Raw genomic sequence first — 18,536 nt, forward strand, 5'->3', positions numbered from 1 at the left:
AATTAACAGAAATTTAGATATCTTTTCTCTAGGAGGTAAGATTTGGGGGGCTTAGTCTGGATTAGTTAATTCATGGTGAAAATAGCAAAACTTTATGTCAATTGAGGAGGCTACAGATCCTAACATTTAGATCCGTTTACTAATTCACATCCGAATCAGAGATACATTTGTTGCCACTTGGATTTTACTGAAAACTAGCTGGTTTCCAGTGAATATGCTCCTCTTTCCTCAGGGAGAGGGTTGGCTCCTATGCTCAGAAGAGGGGGAAAAGGGATTTTCTGTGACTTCTCTTTTATTCCTTCCTTCCATCCCAGCATGTCAGTGCAGTCTTCCCTTTGTTCCATGCTAATCTTTTGCTCTCACTTTCAAATAAGATATTTGCATAGCAAGAAACAGTAAATAACTCACGTTTCAACCAAAATACATGCCCAGTTTTGCAGCCAGAATGTGCACCAGGACTGCTGCTGTCACAGGGTGCTGTGCCTGGGTGGGGGAGGTATCTTAGAGGACACCACCTCTCTTGCATCCCAAAGACTGTTTATTTTTTAGGTGTATTTATTTCAAAGAAGGGGAAGGGGGACATCCTGTCTTGATATTTGATATTCCTCTATGAGCATAATCTCAGATTCTCTGGCTTGAGACCTGTCCAGTGTAGCTTGTGGTGCATACCCAGAGTGAAAGCTCAGCAGAGGAAACTGGGAATGATGTGCAGAGTTCATAACCCACTCTGCCCTCATTAATGCTTTATGCACATCTCAACTTTAGTGCATTTCTCACATGTATTTCAAGTTTCAGGCAGATTTCAAAATGTCACTTCCACTTCTTTTTAGAAATGAAAGAAGGAATAGAAAGAACTGAGTTTCAAACCGACTGAACATTTCAGAAGTCCTTTCAGGAACAGAGGGGTATTGACTCCCTATCAAAGTCAAAGGACTTTTTGGTCTTTGCTTGAAGTCTGTACCAGACAAATTTAATACTAGAGTAATGAGTGGAGGTGAGCTTAGAAGCTTTTTATGCAGACCTTAGGTCCCTAAAAAAAGTCACTCTGAGGTCAAAATACTTGGTTAGGATCCTGGGATTTTGACGGTAATTATTTTATATTTTGTCCCTTCTGATAAAATAGCCCCACTACATAAAAAAAAGAAAGAACCCCTCAGCAGGAAGATTTTTTTTTTGCTTAATTTAAAAGCCAAAATCCACTGCAGCTGCCTGGTGCCAAAACAGCACTGCAGGCAGTGCATGGGCATTCCACAGCGGCCTTATCCTGTCAGCCTAGGGTGGATCCAGCAGAAGCCACAGGGGTATCAATGAGTTTCTGCACAGAGAAGGATGCAGCCTTGGAATCCAAGATTGTTCAGCCTGGGTGATTAAATTTAACGATCTGAGCTCACTGTAGCATCAGTGGGATGAAAATCCAGCAAGCTTTATTAGGGATCTCTCGCCCCTCCAGAATGAAAAGCATCTTCCGTGCACACACGGGAGTGTTTCCTTCAGAGAGCTGGCAATGCCTCCAGGTGCCTCACGGGCTCCTCCACATTTACTCTGCCCCAGGGACCTCTCTGAAACTCTGGCTACACCAACATCTTTGCTCAAAACACGGGCAGGGAGGTGGCATCTCAGTTCTTCCCCCTTCTCCCCTCCAGACACGGGAGGTTCATTGCAAGTGAAAGGTCACTCGGACTCCTGAGGACATTTGAGCAGAGCCAGCCACCTGCATGAAATATGAAGTGGCCCAAACATTTAGGCAGAGCAGGAAGAAAATGCTAAACTTAGGATTTTAACAAGCAAATGAGAAGGGAGAAGGGAAAGTTTTCTTTCCACAATCCCATCTTACACAGGAAAAACATAATATAGATAAAAGTCTTGACTTGCTGACATGACTGGAACTGGCTGCAAAGCTTCCAGAAATACAATTCTTGTGGTTCTCAGCAAAAGCCCCAAGTTCTCCTCTCACAGTATTTCCAAGTTAGAGAAGTCTGATCTTTCTGGATGCTCCTCAAATACAGGATCTCAGGAAACGCTATCCCAAGAGTAAGATGTAAAACTCCAGTCTGTTGGTTTACCAGGTGACCACATTTACTTCACTAGCTGACTGATCTAGAGATCAAAGCTGGTAGGACTTTTTTCCAAGCAGAGGACAAGGTTAATCAGAGACTCTAGAAAATTACTGCTATATTTAATTTTGCATTTTCAGCTCATCTTTGCATGCAAGGTTTATTTTCTTTCATTAGCACAAACTAAATTCAGCTGCAGCACATCTAACCTATTTTTTCCACCTGGCAGTACAAGAATTCCTGGAAATGCCTTGGAATCACCATTTCCCTCTTTGCCAAATTGCCTTTGCTGTAAAGCATGAGGAACAAGCAAAGGACAGTCTCTTATGCTGTGTGAGGGCAACTCTTCAAGTATCTCTGCATGACTGAAAGTAGCAGACTTAGCAGTAGATCAGACATGGGATTGACAGAGTGTAACAAAAATTGCTGGCACTTTGCTTAGTTATTAGGAGAGAGTTTTCCCTGTCTCCTCTTTTTCGGTCTTTAATGTGATTCTTTTCAGATTTATCTCAAAATAATGCCATCACTTATGAGAGCATCCTGCTTGCTGAGGATCCCAGTATCCCTGTCCCAGCACAACCCCACCTCCCTGCCCTCACTCCTGTACTCTCCTTGCTCCCTGAGTCATTCCCATAAACAAGCTCTGAGCAGGGTTCAGAGGGGACTCTGAAGCTGGGCCAAGCACACATTTGCTTTTAATACATTTATGGTACCAGAGCCTGTGCACTCGTGTTTTGAAACAGGGATCTAACACTTATTGGAGTGAGTGCAACCTGCTGGATTTCAGCAAACCCAAACCCACATTTTTGAACAGATGCTCTGTTATTTCAGTGGTGGGCAGCAGCAGTTCCACCACACGAAAGTGATGCTGGATGTGACATTTCCAGTCTGTAAATTCCATTTCCAGGAGACCGACTTTTCTTATATTCTTTCTTGGCACACGTTAGACAGCTTCACAGGGCCCTGTTTTCACACTTATCTCCACTTTTCTATTGCTTTTTTTATTGATTTTCAGGGCAATTGAAGAGAACAAATAAGCAGGTAGGAAGGGGACTGTGAATGCTTGTTACTGCAGGAGACAAGGAAAATAAAAATACAGTTAGAAGAGCAGAGCAGGGAAGTGGGAATGCAGTTCAGCAATTAGAGCAAAGAATACAAAATCTGAACGAGACTTGAGGACTTGGAGGCCCAAATATGCCTCAGATTTGTGCTGTTCTCTCGTGTTCTTCCCACATGTGGCTGGGCTGCAGCTGAGCCCTGAGCTCGAGCACCACAGCAAGAGTGCTGGGCAGGCACTGCTTTATTTCCCTGCAGAACAGGCAGCATTCTGCTCACTCCCTGGGAAAGAAAGGATAATCAGGGAGGGCAGTAATGTTTGCATACCCTTGGATGGAGGCAAATCAGCCCTGCTAGGATGGGAAGAGGCTGGCAGGGCTCGGGGTATCCTCACCTGCTCTAGGTCTCCGGGGCCATTCCCAGTGGCTGCAGCACTCCCATCCCCTGGGGCAGCTTGCCAAACCGTTAGGCAGGCACGGCCACAACAAATCCCTGGGAATCAAAGCAGCTGCAGGAGAAGTGGCAGGAGAAGGTCAGTGATCTCATTAGTCCAGGAGGCCAGGGCCCCCCAGCCACAGCGAGGTCCCAGCCCCACAGCTGCAGCCTGTTTTGATACCTGGCTCTGGCAGATTGCATAACTGCACCATGAGGTCACCGTCCCTCCTGCTTGATCCTCCCTGAGAACGGGAGGTGGGGAAAAGGGAAATCACAACAAAACAAACCCGGGCACTCCGACAGCAGCAGGCCCAGCCACGCTGCAGCCTCTGTGCAGAACAACAGCCCTCCTCATTTAACTCCAGAGATGCTCGTTCCCAATCAACAAAAAAATGCTTGTTCCCAGCCACACAAGCAGGGGCTGTTCTGCAAACAATCCCCCTTGGAAGAGCCCAGCTTTCCATAGCATGAGCAGCAGTAAATGCACTCCAGGCATACATTGACATTTTGTAGTTGCCTTCGGAGCACCAGGAGGAAAGGCAGCTCTTCTGCTTTTGGGAGGCTCAGGTGAGGAGGAAAAGCAGCCCATCCTTAGCAGGTCAGAGATGCCAACCCACCCTACAGTTATGAGCAGTGGGCAGAATTTTGTGCAGTAGCCACAGACTTATGAGTACCTGATGCACGATTCCTCTGAAAGACAGATCACCCAGCTCTGGGTGCGAGGTTTTACTGGCTAATTTGGCTCACCTTCCTCTGCAGGCAGAAGCCAGAGTTGTTTCCTGCAGAGGGAACTTCAGAGAAATAGTTAGAGATGGTCTTAAAGGCCCTCTGAAAGAATATGTGCCCTCCTTTCAACAAAGGTGGGACTGCAGGAGGCTCACTGCTAACTCAGCTACCTAAAGCCTCCAAATATTGAAAAGAGAATAAACCCATGCTGCTTCTTTCCCCCATATCATAAATAGGCAGAACTTTTTGCTCTCTCCTTTCATTTCTTTAATTAAGATGGAGTTGTATTCACCCTCAGGATGTCCTACAAGTTGCAGCTGTGTGAGTCTTGCTAAGCAGAGTTGTCTCTCTGTATTCTGTTCTTTCTGTGATTTAGATCCTCAGGGCTAGAAATGCTTATGATGAATAGTTTTTCTCTGGGCTTGGCAGTTTATGGGTGCATTTGCTACCTCTCAGTTTCCCAGTTTGAAGCTACCAGCACAGGAGTAAGCCTGGCATTCACTGGTTACCCAGTAGTTGTTGCATGCCAGGGTGCAGATGTGCTTATGAAGTGAGTAAATGTTGGTACAAGTGTGAAAACCAGATAGAAATGCTCTGGAAGAGACCTAGGCCAAGGCACAATTCACTGACACCCAGGTGCTTTTACTGGAAACTAAGGTCTTACTCTGAACTCTTCTCCATCTTTCACTACAGTCCCACATTACAACTTTCATTTCCTTCTTCTCATCTTGGTTCTGAAAGGGACAAAAGCCAGACTGTTTTTCTATCAAATGTTTTAAAAAAATCTATATAAAATAAGCAAACCTAGTGCCTGGAAAGACCCACTTGCCTGGGCAGAGCTCCCTGGGGGACTGTGACTATTCTACCCACAAAGTCGAACTATTTTGAGCAGAAACCTCTCAGAAGGGTCTCACAAGTTTATAGTGCTGTGCTCATGCAACAAGTGCATGTGAGTCACGTCATTCTGAGGGCAGTCTGAACACTGGCTCTCCCCTTTCATCCCAGAATTAGTTGTTATGGCCAAGGAAGCAGGCAGCATGTTTAACATAACATCCACCAGGGAGTGCTGGAATTCCCAACAACAACCAGCCTTGTCTTGCAGACTTTTCAGACTAATCCTTGCAGGGAGAAAAAAAAAGAGCCAGCTCTTGTGACTGGACACTCAGCAGACAAACAGAGATCCTCCAACAAAGATGCAAGATGCCATACCAAATAAGATCCTACATCTATACAAAGCTGCTGTCCACGTTCTAGTTTGTTGGGTTCCTTTTTCAGAAAACACCCTCATTCAAACATAGAAAAAAATGTAAAGCTTTAGAAAGAGAAACAAAGGCATCATTTAGAGTGTCTCCTCAGGCAAATAATCATGAATATGATGGGACCACCGTAAATAAAAGTAAGGCAGTGTAATGAAGAGTTCAAGATGCCATGGCCATTTGCTTCAGGGCTTTAATAGGTCACATAGGTCTTTTCTCCACTAGAGCAAGTTCTCATTAACAAAGTGTACTCAGCACACCATAGAAAAATTAACAGTAAACTATGGGGTTGGTGGGAACTAACAGGGGTGATGAGGCAGTTTCCAGAAGATCAATCTGGTTTTCATTTTCTATAAATTGAACAGGCTAAAGCAGCTCAAATTAAAGAGTAGAAAATGTGGTCAGATTGTTTTCTACTACTTGGTAACCAGATGGTACAACAAAACAAAAGCTACAGCCCTGCAGTAAAAGTTTGCTTGTAGAGTTCAGTATAAAACTCCATTGAGCAAGTTAAGTATGTCCATAGGAATCTGTAAAACTAATGTTCCCAAATTAACTTTCTATAGATCACCTCCCAGATGTGTGGGGAGATTTACATAATGAAATCCATATGCAGCTGAGGTGCCCAAAACTGCTTTGTTCTGCTTTGAAAGTACCAGAAACAGGGGAAAGGAGAACTGAAAAGCAATCCCATGCAGATTTTGCTGGGCACTTCCCGGGAAATAAATCTGGCTCTTTAAAAGCAAACAGAATGCACACATATACATGTAAACTGGCCTGGCAAAAGAAGCAAGCTCTTTGTGCCTGGGTTTCCAGCTCCATGACCCTGTTGTTTCATTCAGACACTTCAGATGTTCCACATGTTGGAAGTCTGTTGTACAGACACCTGGAGGAGGAAACATTCCCCATGTGAAAGCCAAAACCTGCAAACATTCTGTGCTGTCACTGCCCTGCTGCTGAGCTGCTATCCCAGCTCTTTGGGAACCAGCTTGTTGTGTCACTAAATGTCACCAGCAGGTGAGAAGGCATGGATAGTGAGCCTTAAAATGCAAGCAAAGAAAACCCCTCTGCCTTTCATGCAATATTTCTCCAAATGAGCCATTCCTGCAGCTGAGGCTGGCCCTGCAGAGGTCTGTTATGCACTGAGCACTCAGCCTTAGTTCTGGATGGTGTACAAACAGCAGCACTTCTCTCCACCTCCTTCTTCCAGGATTAGTCTCCCCTTGTGCACTTGAAAAGGGAAATTTCCAAGACTCCCCCTTTGCCAGGATTTCAGAGGGCAGGATGCTTGTGAATTTTGCTTTATTACCTACACATAAGGAGAGAGCATGAGGGCACAGCAGGGAGGGCTGGGAGAAAGCAGAAAAAAAGGCATCACAGATACTGCAGACAGAGGAAAAGCTAAGCCCTGGGTTTGTTGTTACAGGGTCCCAACCAGCGAGCAGTTTGTTTTTCCAAATAAATCTGCTTTGCAGACATCCTTTCTTCTTCCCCGTTCAAGTTTCAACCAGGAAACCTGGAATAAGTTACTGTTGATTTTAGAGGCAAATCAAAGTGTTCAGCCTGCTAACCTTGCATTTAAAGTTAGTCTTGATGAGCAACTGCTCGGGGCCCTTGTATTCAAATAGTGAGGTCTCAGATTCACCTGAATGCCCACCCATGCAGGTCCAGGACACTGGAGGAAGTCAAAGGCATGGGCAGCCTGGCCTTCAGGCCTCAGTGCTGAGAGTAAAGGCTCCAAGTTTTCAGTCTAATCCAGAAAAAAAATCCCTTTAAGAAAAACAGTCACTCAAAACAAACCTAAAGCTCGGAGGGGGCTGGATTTCGGCAGAACGAGTGGATTAGATCTCCCTTTGCTAACCCCAAATTAACTGCAGTACAGAGCAGGCACACCCTCCTTGCAGAGGCTGAGCAATCAGCTTTCTGGGATCTGGATCAGGGTGGACTTCCAGAGGCATTTCATCCCAGATGTCCTGTATTCAGGCTGCTGTCCTTACTGTCATCCTTGGCACCTGACCCTACCTACGGTCCTGCTGCTCCTTAAGAGAAAAAAGAAACCCAAACACTTCAGAGACAGATCAGTAAGAGTTTGATGAACTTCTGAAAGTGCTTCTGCAGGGCTGGAGGTGATTCTGAATGGAGGCTTGTGCCAGCCCACTTTGTTTGGCTGGTTTGGTGTTGAAACCTGGCTGCTAATATAAAGAAATGAGAGGAATAAAATACTGGATGGAAATGAGATAGTGCAGCAGGTTATGGCTTGCATGTGGAAATTCTGCTTTTGTTTTTGCCACTTTGAACACCACCCACCCCTGCCTTCTATTGAAGCATAATGGCACTGCCTGTACTCCCCCAGGACCAGGGATTTACCAGAGTTTAATAGTTTCTGTAATTAGGTATTTGTGAAACTCTGAAATCCTCTGATGAAAGGTGCTGTAAAAATATTACCAACTCTTCTACCATGAAAGGGCTCCACCCAAACCAAAATACAGAGGTTGTGCTCAGGGTACATCATTACTAATCCAAGCCAGCAGTACTTAAATCTTGGCCTGATTTAAATCTTCCTGAAGTCCCAGGTGACTTTTGTGAGCTCCAGCAGGGCTCCAACATTTCAAGAAAGGAAATATAGGCAAATTAGCCTTTGCTCCTCTCAGAACTGGAACCTCCTTTTCATTGGGAATGATGTGAGGATATTCAGGATGAACCACAGGCCATTTGCTGCTGAGAGCTGGTAAGAGGAATGCACACCAAAGCAAGGCTGTGCCATGCTCTGCCCCTGCTCCACCCTCCTCCTGCCATGAATTTGTACAAGAGGATCGTTGTTTTGTTTAGTACTTCCCACGCTCAAGGAAGTATCTAAACACCGAGTTGAATATTTATTGTTTACAGTCCTGAGATATCAGTGCATAATAATAATAGTGTGTAATGGGTAGAGTTGCTTTACCAGACCTGATCTAGCTACACTACTGAGGGGTAGCCACTCTCTGGTACCAAATGAGCTCCTTTTTTTTCTGAGGAAAGGGAGGCAGGAAGAAAGAGACCTGAATATTTTACCAGTGCAACAGGATTTGACAGACAGTAAAAAAAAAAAAAAATTAAATTATTTCAGCATTTCCACCCCAAGGATGGTTGGCATCTCTAGAAGCACTGCTCTCTTTTGGCTCCTTCTGCAGAAGGATTATCCCCATTGTTCCAGAAATGCTCTGCCAGGGGTTGTTTCTCTTACCTTGGCTTCTGCTTCCATTGCCAGCCTTGGCAAACGAGAGAATGATGGTTTAGCTCTAAAAACAAAGTGTCCCATGTGCTGTGCAGGACCTGGGGCCAGCCTTGTCCATCTTCTCAGCTTTCAGCTTCTTCAGTGCTTCAGTAATTAGAATTATCAGGGCTAAACCACTGTAGACGTTATTGCTGCTGAGCGGGAAGCCAACAAGGGAGCGCCAGATTTACAGCACTCTGGCCAGACAGGGAATTCAGAAAAAGTTACAAATCATTGCCCAGTCCCAGGGATATGTATTCCAGGATCTTATTTCGCCACAGACTCCACGTGAACTTTAGCCTCTGCAAGAAATCCGCCTGCAATTTTCTAATTTAAATACCAGTCAGACCAGTGGCGGGCTGTAAACTAACATGCATGAAAAATAAGGGTTCAATGACCCAAATCAATTATGTTTTAAGGGCACTGCTCTGGACTCAGTAGGAAATATTTTAAACAGGAAAAAGAACTAAATAGGATCATTCATTGAACTGACCTGGAAATGAGGCAGAAATTTGGTAAATAAGAAGCTCAGTGCAAGCCAGCTTTATGAACCAAATGCAGTGGATTAAAAATACCAAAAAAAACCCCCAAAAAACCCCAAACAAACAAACAAAAAAACCCACAAACAAAAACAAACAAAAAAATGATGTTTCAGACTCCTGGGTGCTGAAGTGAAAAGTGCAATAAAACAAATCAATTCTCATGCCTTCCTTGAGCATAGGCAGTGTAACTCAGTTTACTTCCAGACATTAAAAAAAAAAAAAAAAAAGAAACCAACAGTTTATAGAAACCCTGAAACTGCTTCTTTATTAAAAAAGGACAACCTGTAGGTCTTCTGTATAAAGCAAAAAATAATAATTTAAAGCAAAAACAACTTCTGAAGATGAGAACCAGACACTGTGACTGGATTTTTAAAGCTCATAAGCAGAAGGAAGGGAGAAACAGCTCTTCTGCTTCAGAATATACGAATATAGCTGCTGCCCAGATTGGCCAGACATGCAAAGTGTCCTCACAGTAAACATCTGATCTGCCAAGATGCATTGTAAACACAACAGGATGCAGCTCTGGCAATTAATCAAGATACAAAGAAAATAGGAAAGACTTATCATTTCTCTGCTCCTCCAGCCCAAAGTACTTTCACAAGCAGTGAAGAGATTAACAGCTCTTAAGCTCATTGCAACAGAACTGTCAGGTTCTTTGAAGGTGTCTTATTTGACTTGAGTGGCTTAATTTCTTGAGGCAGAAACACAGCCTGGTGTGCACACACAGTGCTTTACAGTGACTAACAAAGCAAAAGCTACCTGGACCCAAAAATCCCACTGAAGTGTTACTGAAACAACCCCCACACCTGGGAGCAGCTGGGATTGGAACCAGATGTGCAGCACATCTGCTGAGGAACAGGACTGCCGCTAACAAACACCGAGCCACTGGAGGAACGTGCTTTTCCAATCCAGCAATTTTCTGCAAAGCCCTGGTAAAAGTTACGTGTTTTGCCTCCACATCTCTTGAGGCAGAGGCTGACCACGAACAGACCCGTTGTGTGCCAATTTAAAACATTTGAGAACTTCCCTGTCCTCCCGCCCCAATCAGAGGTGCATATTTTGCTGCTCCAGTTGCATAATTTACTGATTCAGCTGCATGCTTGGTTGGTCTGGTAGGAGACTCGTAGAGCAGTTGAGATTCTGGATACATTGCCAACTGTGCAGCGTGCTTTGTTGATCGGGGCCGTAGAATTTAATAGCTGAAATTTCATACACTTTACTAATCAGGCCACATTCTTTGCTAATTGAGGTGCATATTTTAGTAGTTGATTTTTTTTTTAATCTTTCACTGATCTTGGGAAGGATCCTACTTCCTCTGAAACCAGCAGGAATTTTGCCATAGCTCTCACTGGGAACAGGGCTAGGACTTCCACTAGAAGGCCTTGGATTGCTAAGATTTCTTCTTCTCTCAAAAGGAACAAGAAAGGCTTGTTTTTTTCTTCAAGCCAGCAAGTGAACAGAAGAATAGCAGATGAAGGATGGTACTGGCATAGAGACCTCCTCCCCAGGGATTTGATTAAACAGATAATATTTTATGGACATACAGAGACATAATTTTGACTGTGTTACTCTTTCATCAGGCTTACATTCTTCCTTCAGGATAAACAAGCCACTTATCTGCACATCTTGTTCCATCATCTGATACAGACACGTGGGAAGAAACATCTTTCACCTGAGCCTCAAATTTTCGTTCATTTGATCTAACTCCTATTTTTAAGTTGCTGTAGTGCTCGGTGAAGGGTTCCAGACAGAGCTCTAGTTTGCCACAAAACACACTTCAAACATCCACGCTACCTCCCAGCATCCCAAAGTTCCTCAGCTCCCACTGGCAGGGACCACCTTCCTGGATGAGAAGGACAATTCAGTTCCCTGTACCTCCTGCAGACTCTGCCCCTGCCAAGGGAGTTTCTGTTGTGTTTTTATATTGTTAACTCTAAGCCAGGAGACATATAATTTCTCATAAATCTTTGGATACCTTTGTTCAGCTGCTAAATTGAACTACATTTGAGCCACTAACTTGGAGTGGGATGTGTATTTTTTTTTACTAGCATAGCAACACTACCAGTGCAGCCAAAAGAGATAAAAATAGTGAAGCCTACGCAGCATAGTGCAGTCCTTGATGAGTGAAAAGCAAGTGCAACTTACTCCAAAAAATAACAGAACCAGGGAGCAAGAGATGTACGTGCATGTCTATTTAGACAGGCAGAGTTCCCTGTCACATTCAGGAAGAAAAGCAATAGAAAATGCTTGTTTCATTCTGCAAAAGAAATTGTCCAGTGTGGTAAGAGCCTATAAACAATATGTGATCAAAAGAATAATTGACACAGCAAGGAATCAAGTCAGGAAAGTAGGCAGGAGGCTGCTGCTTCTTCATTAAGGAGGCAGCTTCTTTTCTGTTCTGCTGTTGGTCAATACTTTAGTTCAGATACTGCCTGGTGGGAAATCAAACACTCTTGATTTTGGAGTTAGATAAAAGCAGAAGTTGACTAGAAAACACAGAAAAAAAAGAAAAAATCCAGCTTGCTGATGCATTCAGTGTCCCACCATTGCCTCTCATGCCCAAAGGCACAGCACACAGCCAGTACTTGCTCCTCATGACTGTACAAGCAAAGTTAGAACAGAAACAGCACAGGAAGGATGCAATAATTCAAGGAAGTTATGCAGTTTAATAAGAGAGGTATGCAGCTGGATGAGGGGAAGCTTGCAGGTTCTGCATTTCAATTCTGACTTAAAAGAGAAACCAAAGACAAACCCCCACAACCATATAATTCAATAGATCTTGGTAAAGTTAGTATTTCAGTGCCAGAAATGGGGCTTAATTAAGTTCTCAGCATAGCTGTCTTCACTAGGATACCAGAGTGAGATAAAACATCTTCATTTCAACCACAGCCATTGCTCTGTGTGTGTGTGTGCTGTGGCAGGGATTTGGTTTATCAAGCAGAATTATAATGCTGTTTCTCACCAGGGAAAGCAACCCCACACCCTTATATATATATATGTGTGTGTGTGTGTGTGTAACGAAAGACATAAATATATGGAGTATAATTTTCTTATACTGTAGTGGCTCATGTTTTATAGATCTGAGAGTCTCCATCAGAAGTGTCAAACCTTGGTCCTATCAGGGTCCGTAGGAAAAGTCCCCTTCACTTCAGCGAGACCAGGACTGCTCCCCCTCCCTAAAGCTCAGAGTGACTGCTTGCTCTGTAACTGCCCCTCGTTTTAGGGTGCTCTGTGCTTCCTCGTCTGCCTTTCCATCGCCGCTCAGCCCGCGGCTCCCCGCTCTGCCAGGATCCCTGCCCTGGGAGCTGTACCTGTCACTGGCACTGTTTGCCTGCTCCTCCGCAGCCGGGGTGCACTAGAGCGGAGGGCGTGGGACTCTAATACAGCACGAGGTGGTTTGTTTGGACTCCTCATGCCAGGCTGTCCCATGGTCGGGGTGCCTTGGGGGATGCTCTAGATGTAGACGCTGATCTATCGGTTTCCACGGGGCTTGCACCGGATTTCGGGTCTGGCTGTGTGGATGCGGAGAGGGTGACCCGGAGTCACATTCCGGAGCATCCTGTGTCCCGGTGCCTCTCGGACTCCGAAGCGAGTCACCGGCCAGCCCTACAGCGCAAACCCCGCCGCCGAGGGGCAGGGGCCGAGGGGGTCCCGCAGCCGCCCCCGACCCGGCCGCCCCGCTGCATCCCGGCGGCCGCGGCGCATCCTCCGTCCCGGGAGCACCCCCGCACCCCGGACTGCCGGCAGCTCCGCTGCACCCCTGTCCCCCGGGGACTCCCGGCCCCTTCCCTCCTCCCGGCGGGGCTGCCGGGGCCGCCCTGCCCTGCCCGGTGCCGGTGCCGCGGGGTTACCTTGGCTCCCGCCCCGCCGAGGCAGAGCGCGGCGGCCGCCGCCAGGACGAGCCCCGCGCCGGGGCCGCTCCGCTGCATGGTGAGCCGTGCCGAGCCGTGCCGTGCCCAGCCGTGCCGTGCCCAGCCGTGCCGTGCCGAGCCGTGCCGTGCCGTGCCGTGCCGTGCCCAGCCGTGCCGTGCCGAGCCGTGCCGAGCCGTGCCGAGCCGTGCCCAGCCGAGCCGTGCCGAGCCGTGCCGTGCCGTGCCCAGCCGTGCCGTGCCGTGCCCAGCCGAGCCGAGCCGCGCTGCCGCCGCGCCGAGCGAGCGGAGCTGCCGCGCCGAGCCGTGCCCCGAGCGGGCGCCGCTGACAACGACCCCCCGAGCCCGGCCTCCCTGCCCCTCGCCCCCTCCCCCGGCCCCTGCCCTCCCCCGGGGGGTCACCTGCGGCGCGGAGCTCGGCGGGGGCCGGAGGGGAGCGGGGGGTGCCCGGTCCGAGCCCCCGCGTGGGGATGCCCAGGGGTGCATCCTCTCCGGGCTCGGGAAGCGCCGGGCTGGAGGCAGCCCAGCCCCTCCGAGCAGCCGTCGGGAGCGGGATCCTGCGGGGAAAGCGTCTCCTGCGGTGCGGTGGGAGATGGAGGGGCTGGTGTGCTGGCACTGGCGGGGGCAGCTGCCGTGGACAGCGCACCCGGCCGCTGCTCCGGTCACCCGCCAGACCCTGCAGCACGGTCCAGGGAGGGAACTGTCAGAGGAATGGGAAATAGGAACGCGGCTCGGGTCTTCCCAAGTAGGAAAAATCACCACAGCTACATCTGAGCCCGAAGCAAAGGACAGAAGAGGGATATTCCCAGGCATCCTGGAGAGCCCAAAGAGCAAGAGCTGCACAAAAACTATCAGTCAGGGTACAGCAGCCACTTAACCTCTCTGGAGAACATGGGAAGTCAAGGACACACTCCCCATTTCTGAGGCAGCTTTCTGGTTTTCCAGGTGAGACACTTTCTCCTGTACCCCATCCACTCACACCACATCCTGCAGTGAGTGTCAGGCAACGATGTAATCAATGGGAAAAAGTGGCTAATACTGTCAGGTGGTGTCCAAGTGGATGTATACAATACACATGAAGTTCGAGAATTGGCATCAAAGAAAACAATTTTCTTTTTCATAAGTGCATGAATGTACTTTGTATTTGACTTTCCATACTGTCGTTTCATTGCTGTCCTGTCTATAGGTCATGGTTGACTCCCAAAGAGGTGAAACCCATCTCCACCTAATCCTTGCAGTGCTTGTGAGATGAAGCTGCCTGTTGTCCTTCACTGGACACCTACAAAAAGTAACAACATGATTAGCCTAAGGCTGAGGGAGACTGAAGGGCCAGGACTCTGCTCGCTGCCCACTGGGACCACGCTGGCTCCCTGGGAAATCTGCATCTGCTGATGCAGAAATAGCCCTTCGATGGAAGGGCACAGAAGGAATGTCTCAGTATCTTAACTGGGCTGTTTATACTTCTTGCACTGAAAGCAGAAGATGTGAATAATTCTTTGTGCAGCCACTTCTTACTTCACCCTTCTTCTTTTCAGGGCAAATTCTGTGTAAATGGTGTTCCTGAGCTCTGACCTTGTCAGTTATTTACTGTGACTGCTCATGTTCAAATTTGCATTTCACTCCTCCTGGGTAATATTTCTTTGAGTTACCTGTCAACAGAAAAAGCATATATCATAGAATATATAACTACATTATATCGGTTCTGAATAAACACAAAACCCAAGACACTCGGCATCTTTGGCAGGAGGGTTTTTCTAAGCAGAACACTTCTGCCTGAAGGGCAGTCTGGTCTCTGCAGCACAGCACTGTGGCACATTGCTTTTCTTAACACTCACAGTTAAATCTCAGGGCGATGTCACCATAAATGTGTGTTAAGCTTTGAAAAATCCCTGAAACAAGAAATCTACTTTTTTTCCACATGAGGCTCAGTGTGACAGAAGTAAACGATGAGATTCCATCTGCTGTTTCCTTATGTTGATGCACAGTTGTTGAGGACATAAGTCAAGGACTAGCTGGCAGAAAAGGGCATTCAAAAAGTGATTTTTTTATCTTTGCTTGGACGGCACTGGAATAATAATATAAAAATATCCAAATGAAAGAGAGAGAACAAGTCCAAGTCTAGCAATGCAGCTCTCTTTTTAAGGATCTTACACCCCTGTCATTTGGATTCCTTTCCAGGGCTCATCGGAGTGCAGGCACCCGTAATCCTTCGGAGGCAAAGAGGCTGCTGTGTGGGCTCTGCTGTCCTTCCAAGCTGCAGACCTTGAGCAGGAGGTACAGATGCAAATGTAAGCCGACTTCTCATGTTTGTGTTTGCTCTCTTCTTGGCCCAGCACACTCTGGCAGTGTGTCTTTGATCCCTTATCCCAGCATCCCTTTGCTAGCAGGACCTGTCCACAGCACACTTCATCACTGTGGATTAGCAGTGACTTAGCATCTCGAATTAAGGATCAGACATACAGTAGTCTGCTCATAAGTATTTCCAGCTCAGGCTGATGACCCTTTCAAACCATATTTTTAGTGAGGATTATGTTTTATACATATGATCTCCTTCTGTGAGCAGGCAGTAGGACCCTGTATGGGCTAGAACAGCTTCCCACAGCAGGCAGCGTGGAAGACTAGATCCAAAAAGTGCCTGACTGAAGGTAATGGCTATAAAGCCAGGCTTGTGAGTGGTGCCTGCAGACAGGGCTTCTCATGCCTCCCCAGGGACCATCCTGCCTGGGAGCTGCCTGCCCTCAATGCCTTGCCCATCAGGCAGCCGTGCCAGGCAGCTGCAGGTAGATCAGTGAGAGAATTACTGGAGGGATCGAGAAAGGACAGAAGGGTAAAAGGGACTTTGCTTCCTGCCTAATCTTTATTCCCTGTCTTACACCCTCTCCAGCTCCACCTCTCACAGAGTTGCCACACAGCCCAGGTCAGAGTTGTACCCCATTCCCACCACGTGTCAGGAAGGGGAGATACAGGTGCAACAACTGTGCACATCCCTGAGCAGACAAGGCCAAAATTCTTCCACAGTCATTGAGACATCTTGAAGAAACTAAATATCCTGTGTTGGGCTTCCTGTTGAAAAATTCAAGGTTTCCATTTCTTTTAGCAATTCCAGGAAAAAAGAAAAAAAGATTCAGAAACCTACTGCTTCCAGACTGGCAGTAAAAATCATTTATTGTGGGAAAGCTAAGTTTGAAACCACTAAAACCCAGTCGTTTCCATCAACTCTCTCTCTATCACAAACACACACACACAGAGATACACAGAAAGAGAACTTTCTGAATTAATTTCCCTGAATATGTAAGGCATCCTGAGACCAAAAGTAACACTCCTAGCCCATGGAGACTATTGTGGAATGTCCCAGAGAAATGAATGCAGCTCTTAGCAGTTTCTGCTTTTCAAAACAGCTGGTGTGACCAAACTGAATCCAGATTTAAACAGGAGGAGGGCATTGGCAAAATACTTTCAGTAACAAGGCCTTAAATCTTAGTTTACTCTCTGTATGCAAGAGTTCTCATCTGCCAACCTTATGGTTACACAATGTGGCTTTTTATGCTTTCCGAGCCTTCTCTTACATAGAGTAGACGTTGCTTAAATCCATTCTGAGCTATGTTGTTATATCAGATACACCACAGTTGCATCTGTCTCCCCTGTTTATAGAAATGAGTCAGGAAAGTAACATTTTAAATACTTATCCATGCTAGAACAGACATGCTAAAAATTGCTTAGCTTGAATGCTGTAAAAATATTTCGCACATATAAATAAAATTTATAGGTAAATAAAATATTAAGGTAGTCTTTAACAAAGCCCATTTCTGAAGACCTGAATTCTAGTTCCACAGTCTGTATTTAATACAAAATTATTTTTTTCCCCAGTGGCTGTGAGAGGCAAGCTGGATGCCTGAGCCTGATTGCAGTCTGCCAGTAATAGAGCTATTTATATGTGGTTAGCATGGGTTTCTTTTTTAATGAAGTTCTTGCAGACTGAGTGACACCAAATAATGGAAATATGTAAGCAGAAAAACATGCAATAAGCACAGGGAATTGGAACATGGTGTTGTCAGTGGTTAGAGAACAAGAACATCCCTAAGGAAATATTTAGAAAAACGCCTTTGTAGCTATAAAAGCTGTAACTGGAAAGCACCACGCACAGGCTTTGAGCTGTGCAGACAGTGCCACCCTCTGCTCCTGCAGAGTATGGAGCCTTTCCCTCTTACCTGACTCTTCCTCTTTCACGAGTGCAATGCTCACACTGGCAGTGATTACAAACTGACCCCTCCGGATAGGCAGTTCTGCAAATGGTCTGTCATTCCCTGCTAATTTCGTTAGGGCAGCTCTTTAATCTGGCATTCTACGCCTTCTCTTTTTTTCCACTCAGAGCCAAGATGAATAAATTTCCCTTCCCCTTTTAGGGGCAAGGCCCTGTGGGTTCCTGAAAAAGACAATTCCTATTAAGGTCTGAGAGAGCTCACTCGGAGAGAAGGCGGCACGACGGCTCCTGTGTGCAGTCCTGGGTTGCAGGGTGAAAGAATGATGCAGCTGGCTGTGCTTAAAGGACTTGTGGTACCTTCTGATCTTTCTGTTTGAAGAACAAGAGAGCTCTGCAAGAAGAACTCAAACAGACTTTGGGATAAGCCATGGGCTCTTTCTCTGCTGGAGACAGAGACTGCAGTTTACACAAACAAGTCTCCTGCAAACTTACAGGAATCCCTTCACTTTAAGGCCTAATTTATAATACTGTTTGACTTTTTTTGGTGGCTTTTTAAACAACTCCCATGACATTCCTCTGTTGTGCTAAAACTTATATTACTGCTGATAGATCTCTTTCAGTATGAAGGATTCTCTTGCTCTTTCAGGTATCCTGTTTAAGGCTGCTGCAGCTTTGTGCCATGCTTGGGTGACAGCCTCCAAACAAGGGGTTATTCCTGTAGCTGGGGCTTTGATGCCATGTAGCAGAAAATAAACTAAAAGGAGATACTTTGGAGCTTTACCCAAGCATTGCATTGTTCTAGAGAGATGGGATCAAAGTCAAGAAGCAAATGCAGACAAATACTCCTAACTGAACAGAACAGCTAAATCAAACCCATATCAAATGAAGATTAAGCATTCAAGTCTTCCTCATGTTCTTGGCAATTTCTGTGGAAGAGTATCCAGTGAAGGTCACTATTTGAAACACACACACGTGACATTCCCAGGCTTTCCTCTCAAATCTCAGCAGAGGCTCTCTCTGTTAACATCCCTTTCACTCAGCTCTCCTTCACCCATTTAAGTCCCACAAATAGTTTACAAGCTCAATACCGAGCATGTGCACCCAGCCAAGAAGGTCCAACTTCACATTGGTGAGCCACAGCCTG

General features: G+C 46.3%; 1 protein-coding gene across 2 annotated transcripts in view; it reads right to left on the reverse strand.

Moving 5' to 3' along the window:
• The window catches only part of LOC126641720 (uncharacterized), a 30,199-nt gene extending 16,886 nt beyond the window's left edge, over positions 1 to 13,313 (reverse strand). Inside the window, exon 1 of one of the 2 annotated variants that reach the window (XM_050318724.1) lies at positions 13,174 to 13,313. In XM_050318724.1, the coding sequence (XP_050174681.1) occupies positions 13,174 to 13,251 (78 nt within the window). In that variant the 5' untranslated portion in view covers positions 13,252 to 13,313. Of the gene's footprint in view, positions 1 to 3,504; positions 3,905 to 13,173 lie in introns of those variants that run through there. The other variant, XM_050318725.1, reaches the window with a different exon arrangement.
• Between the last annotated feature and the right edge of the window lie 5,223 nt (positions 13,314 to 18,536).

This window comes from Myiozetetes cayanensis, unplaced genomic scaffold, assembly GCF_022539395.1.
Source record: "Myiozetetes cayanensis isolate MyiCay16 unplaced genomic scaffold, myiCay2020 scf21, whole genome shotgun sequence".
NCBI classification, from domain to species: domain Eukaryota; kingdom Metazoa; phylum Chordata; class Aves; order Passeriformes; family Tyrannidae; genus Myiozetetes; species Myiozetetes cayanensis.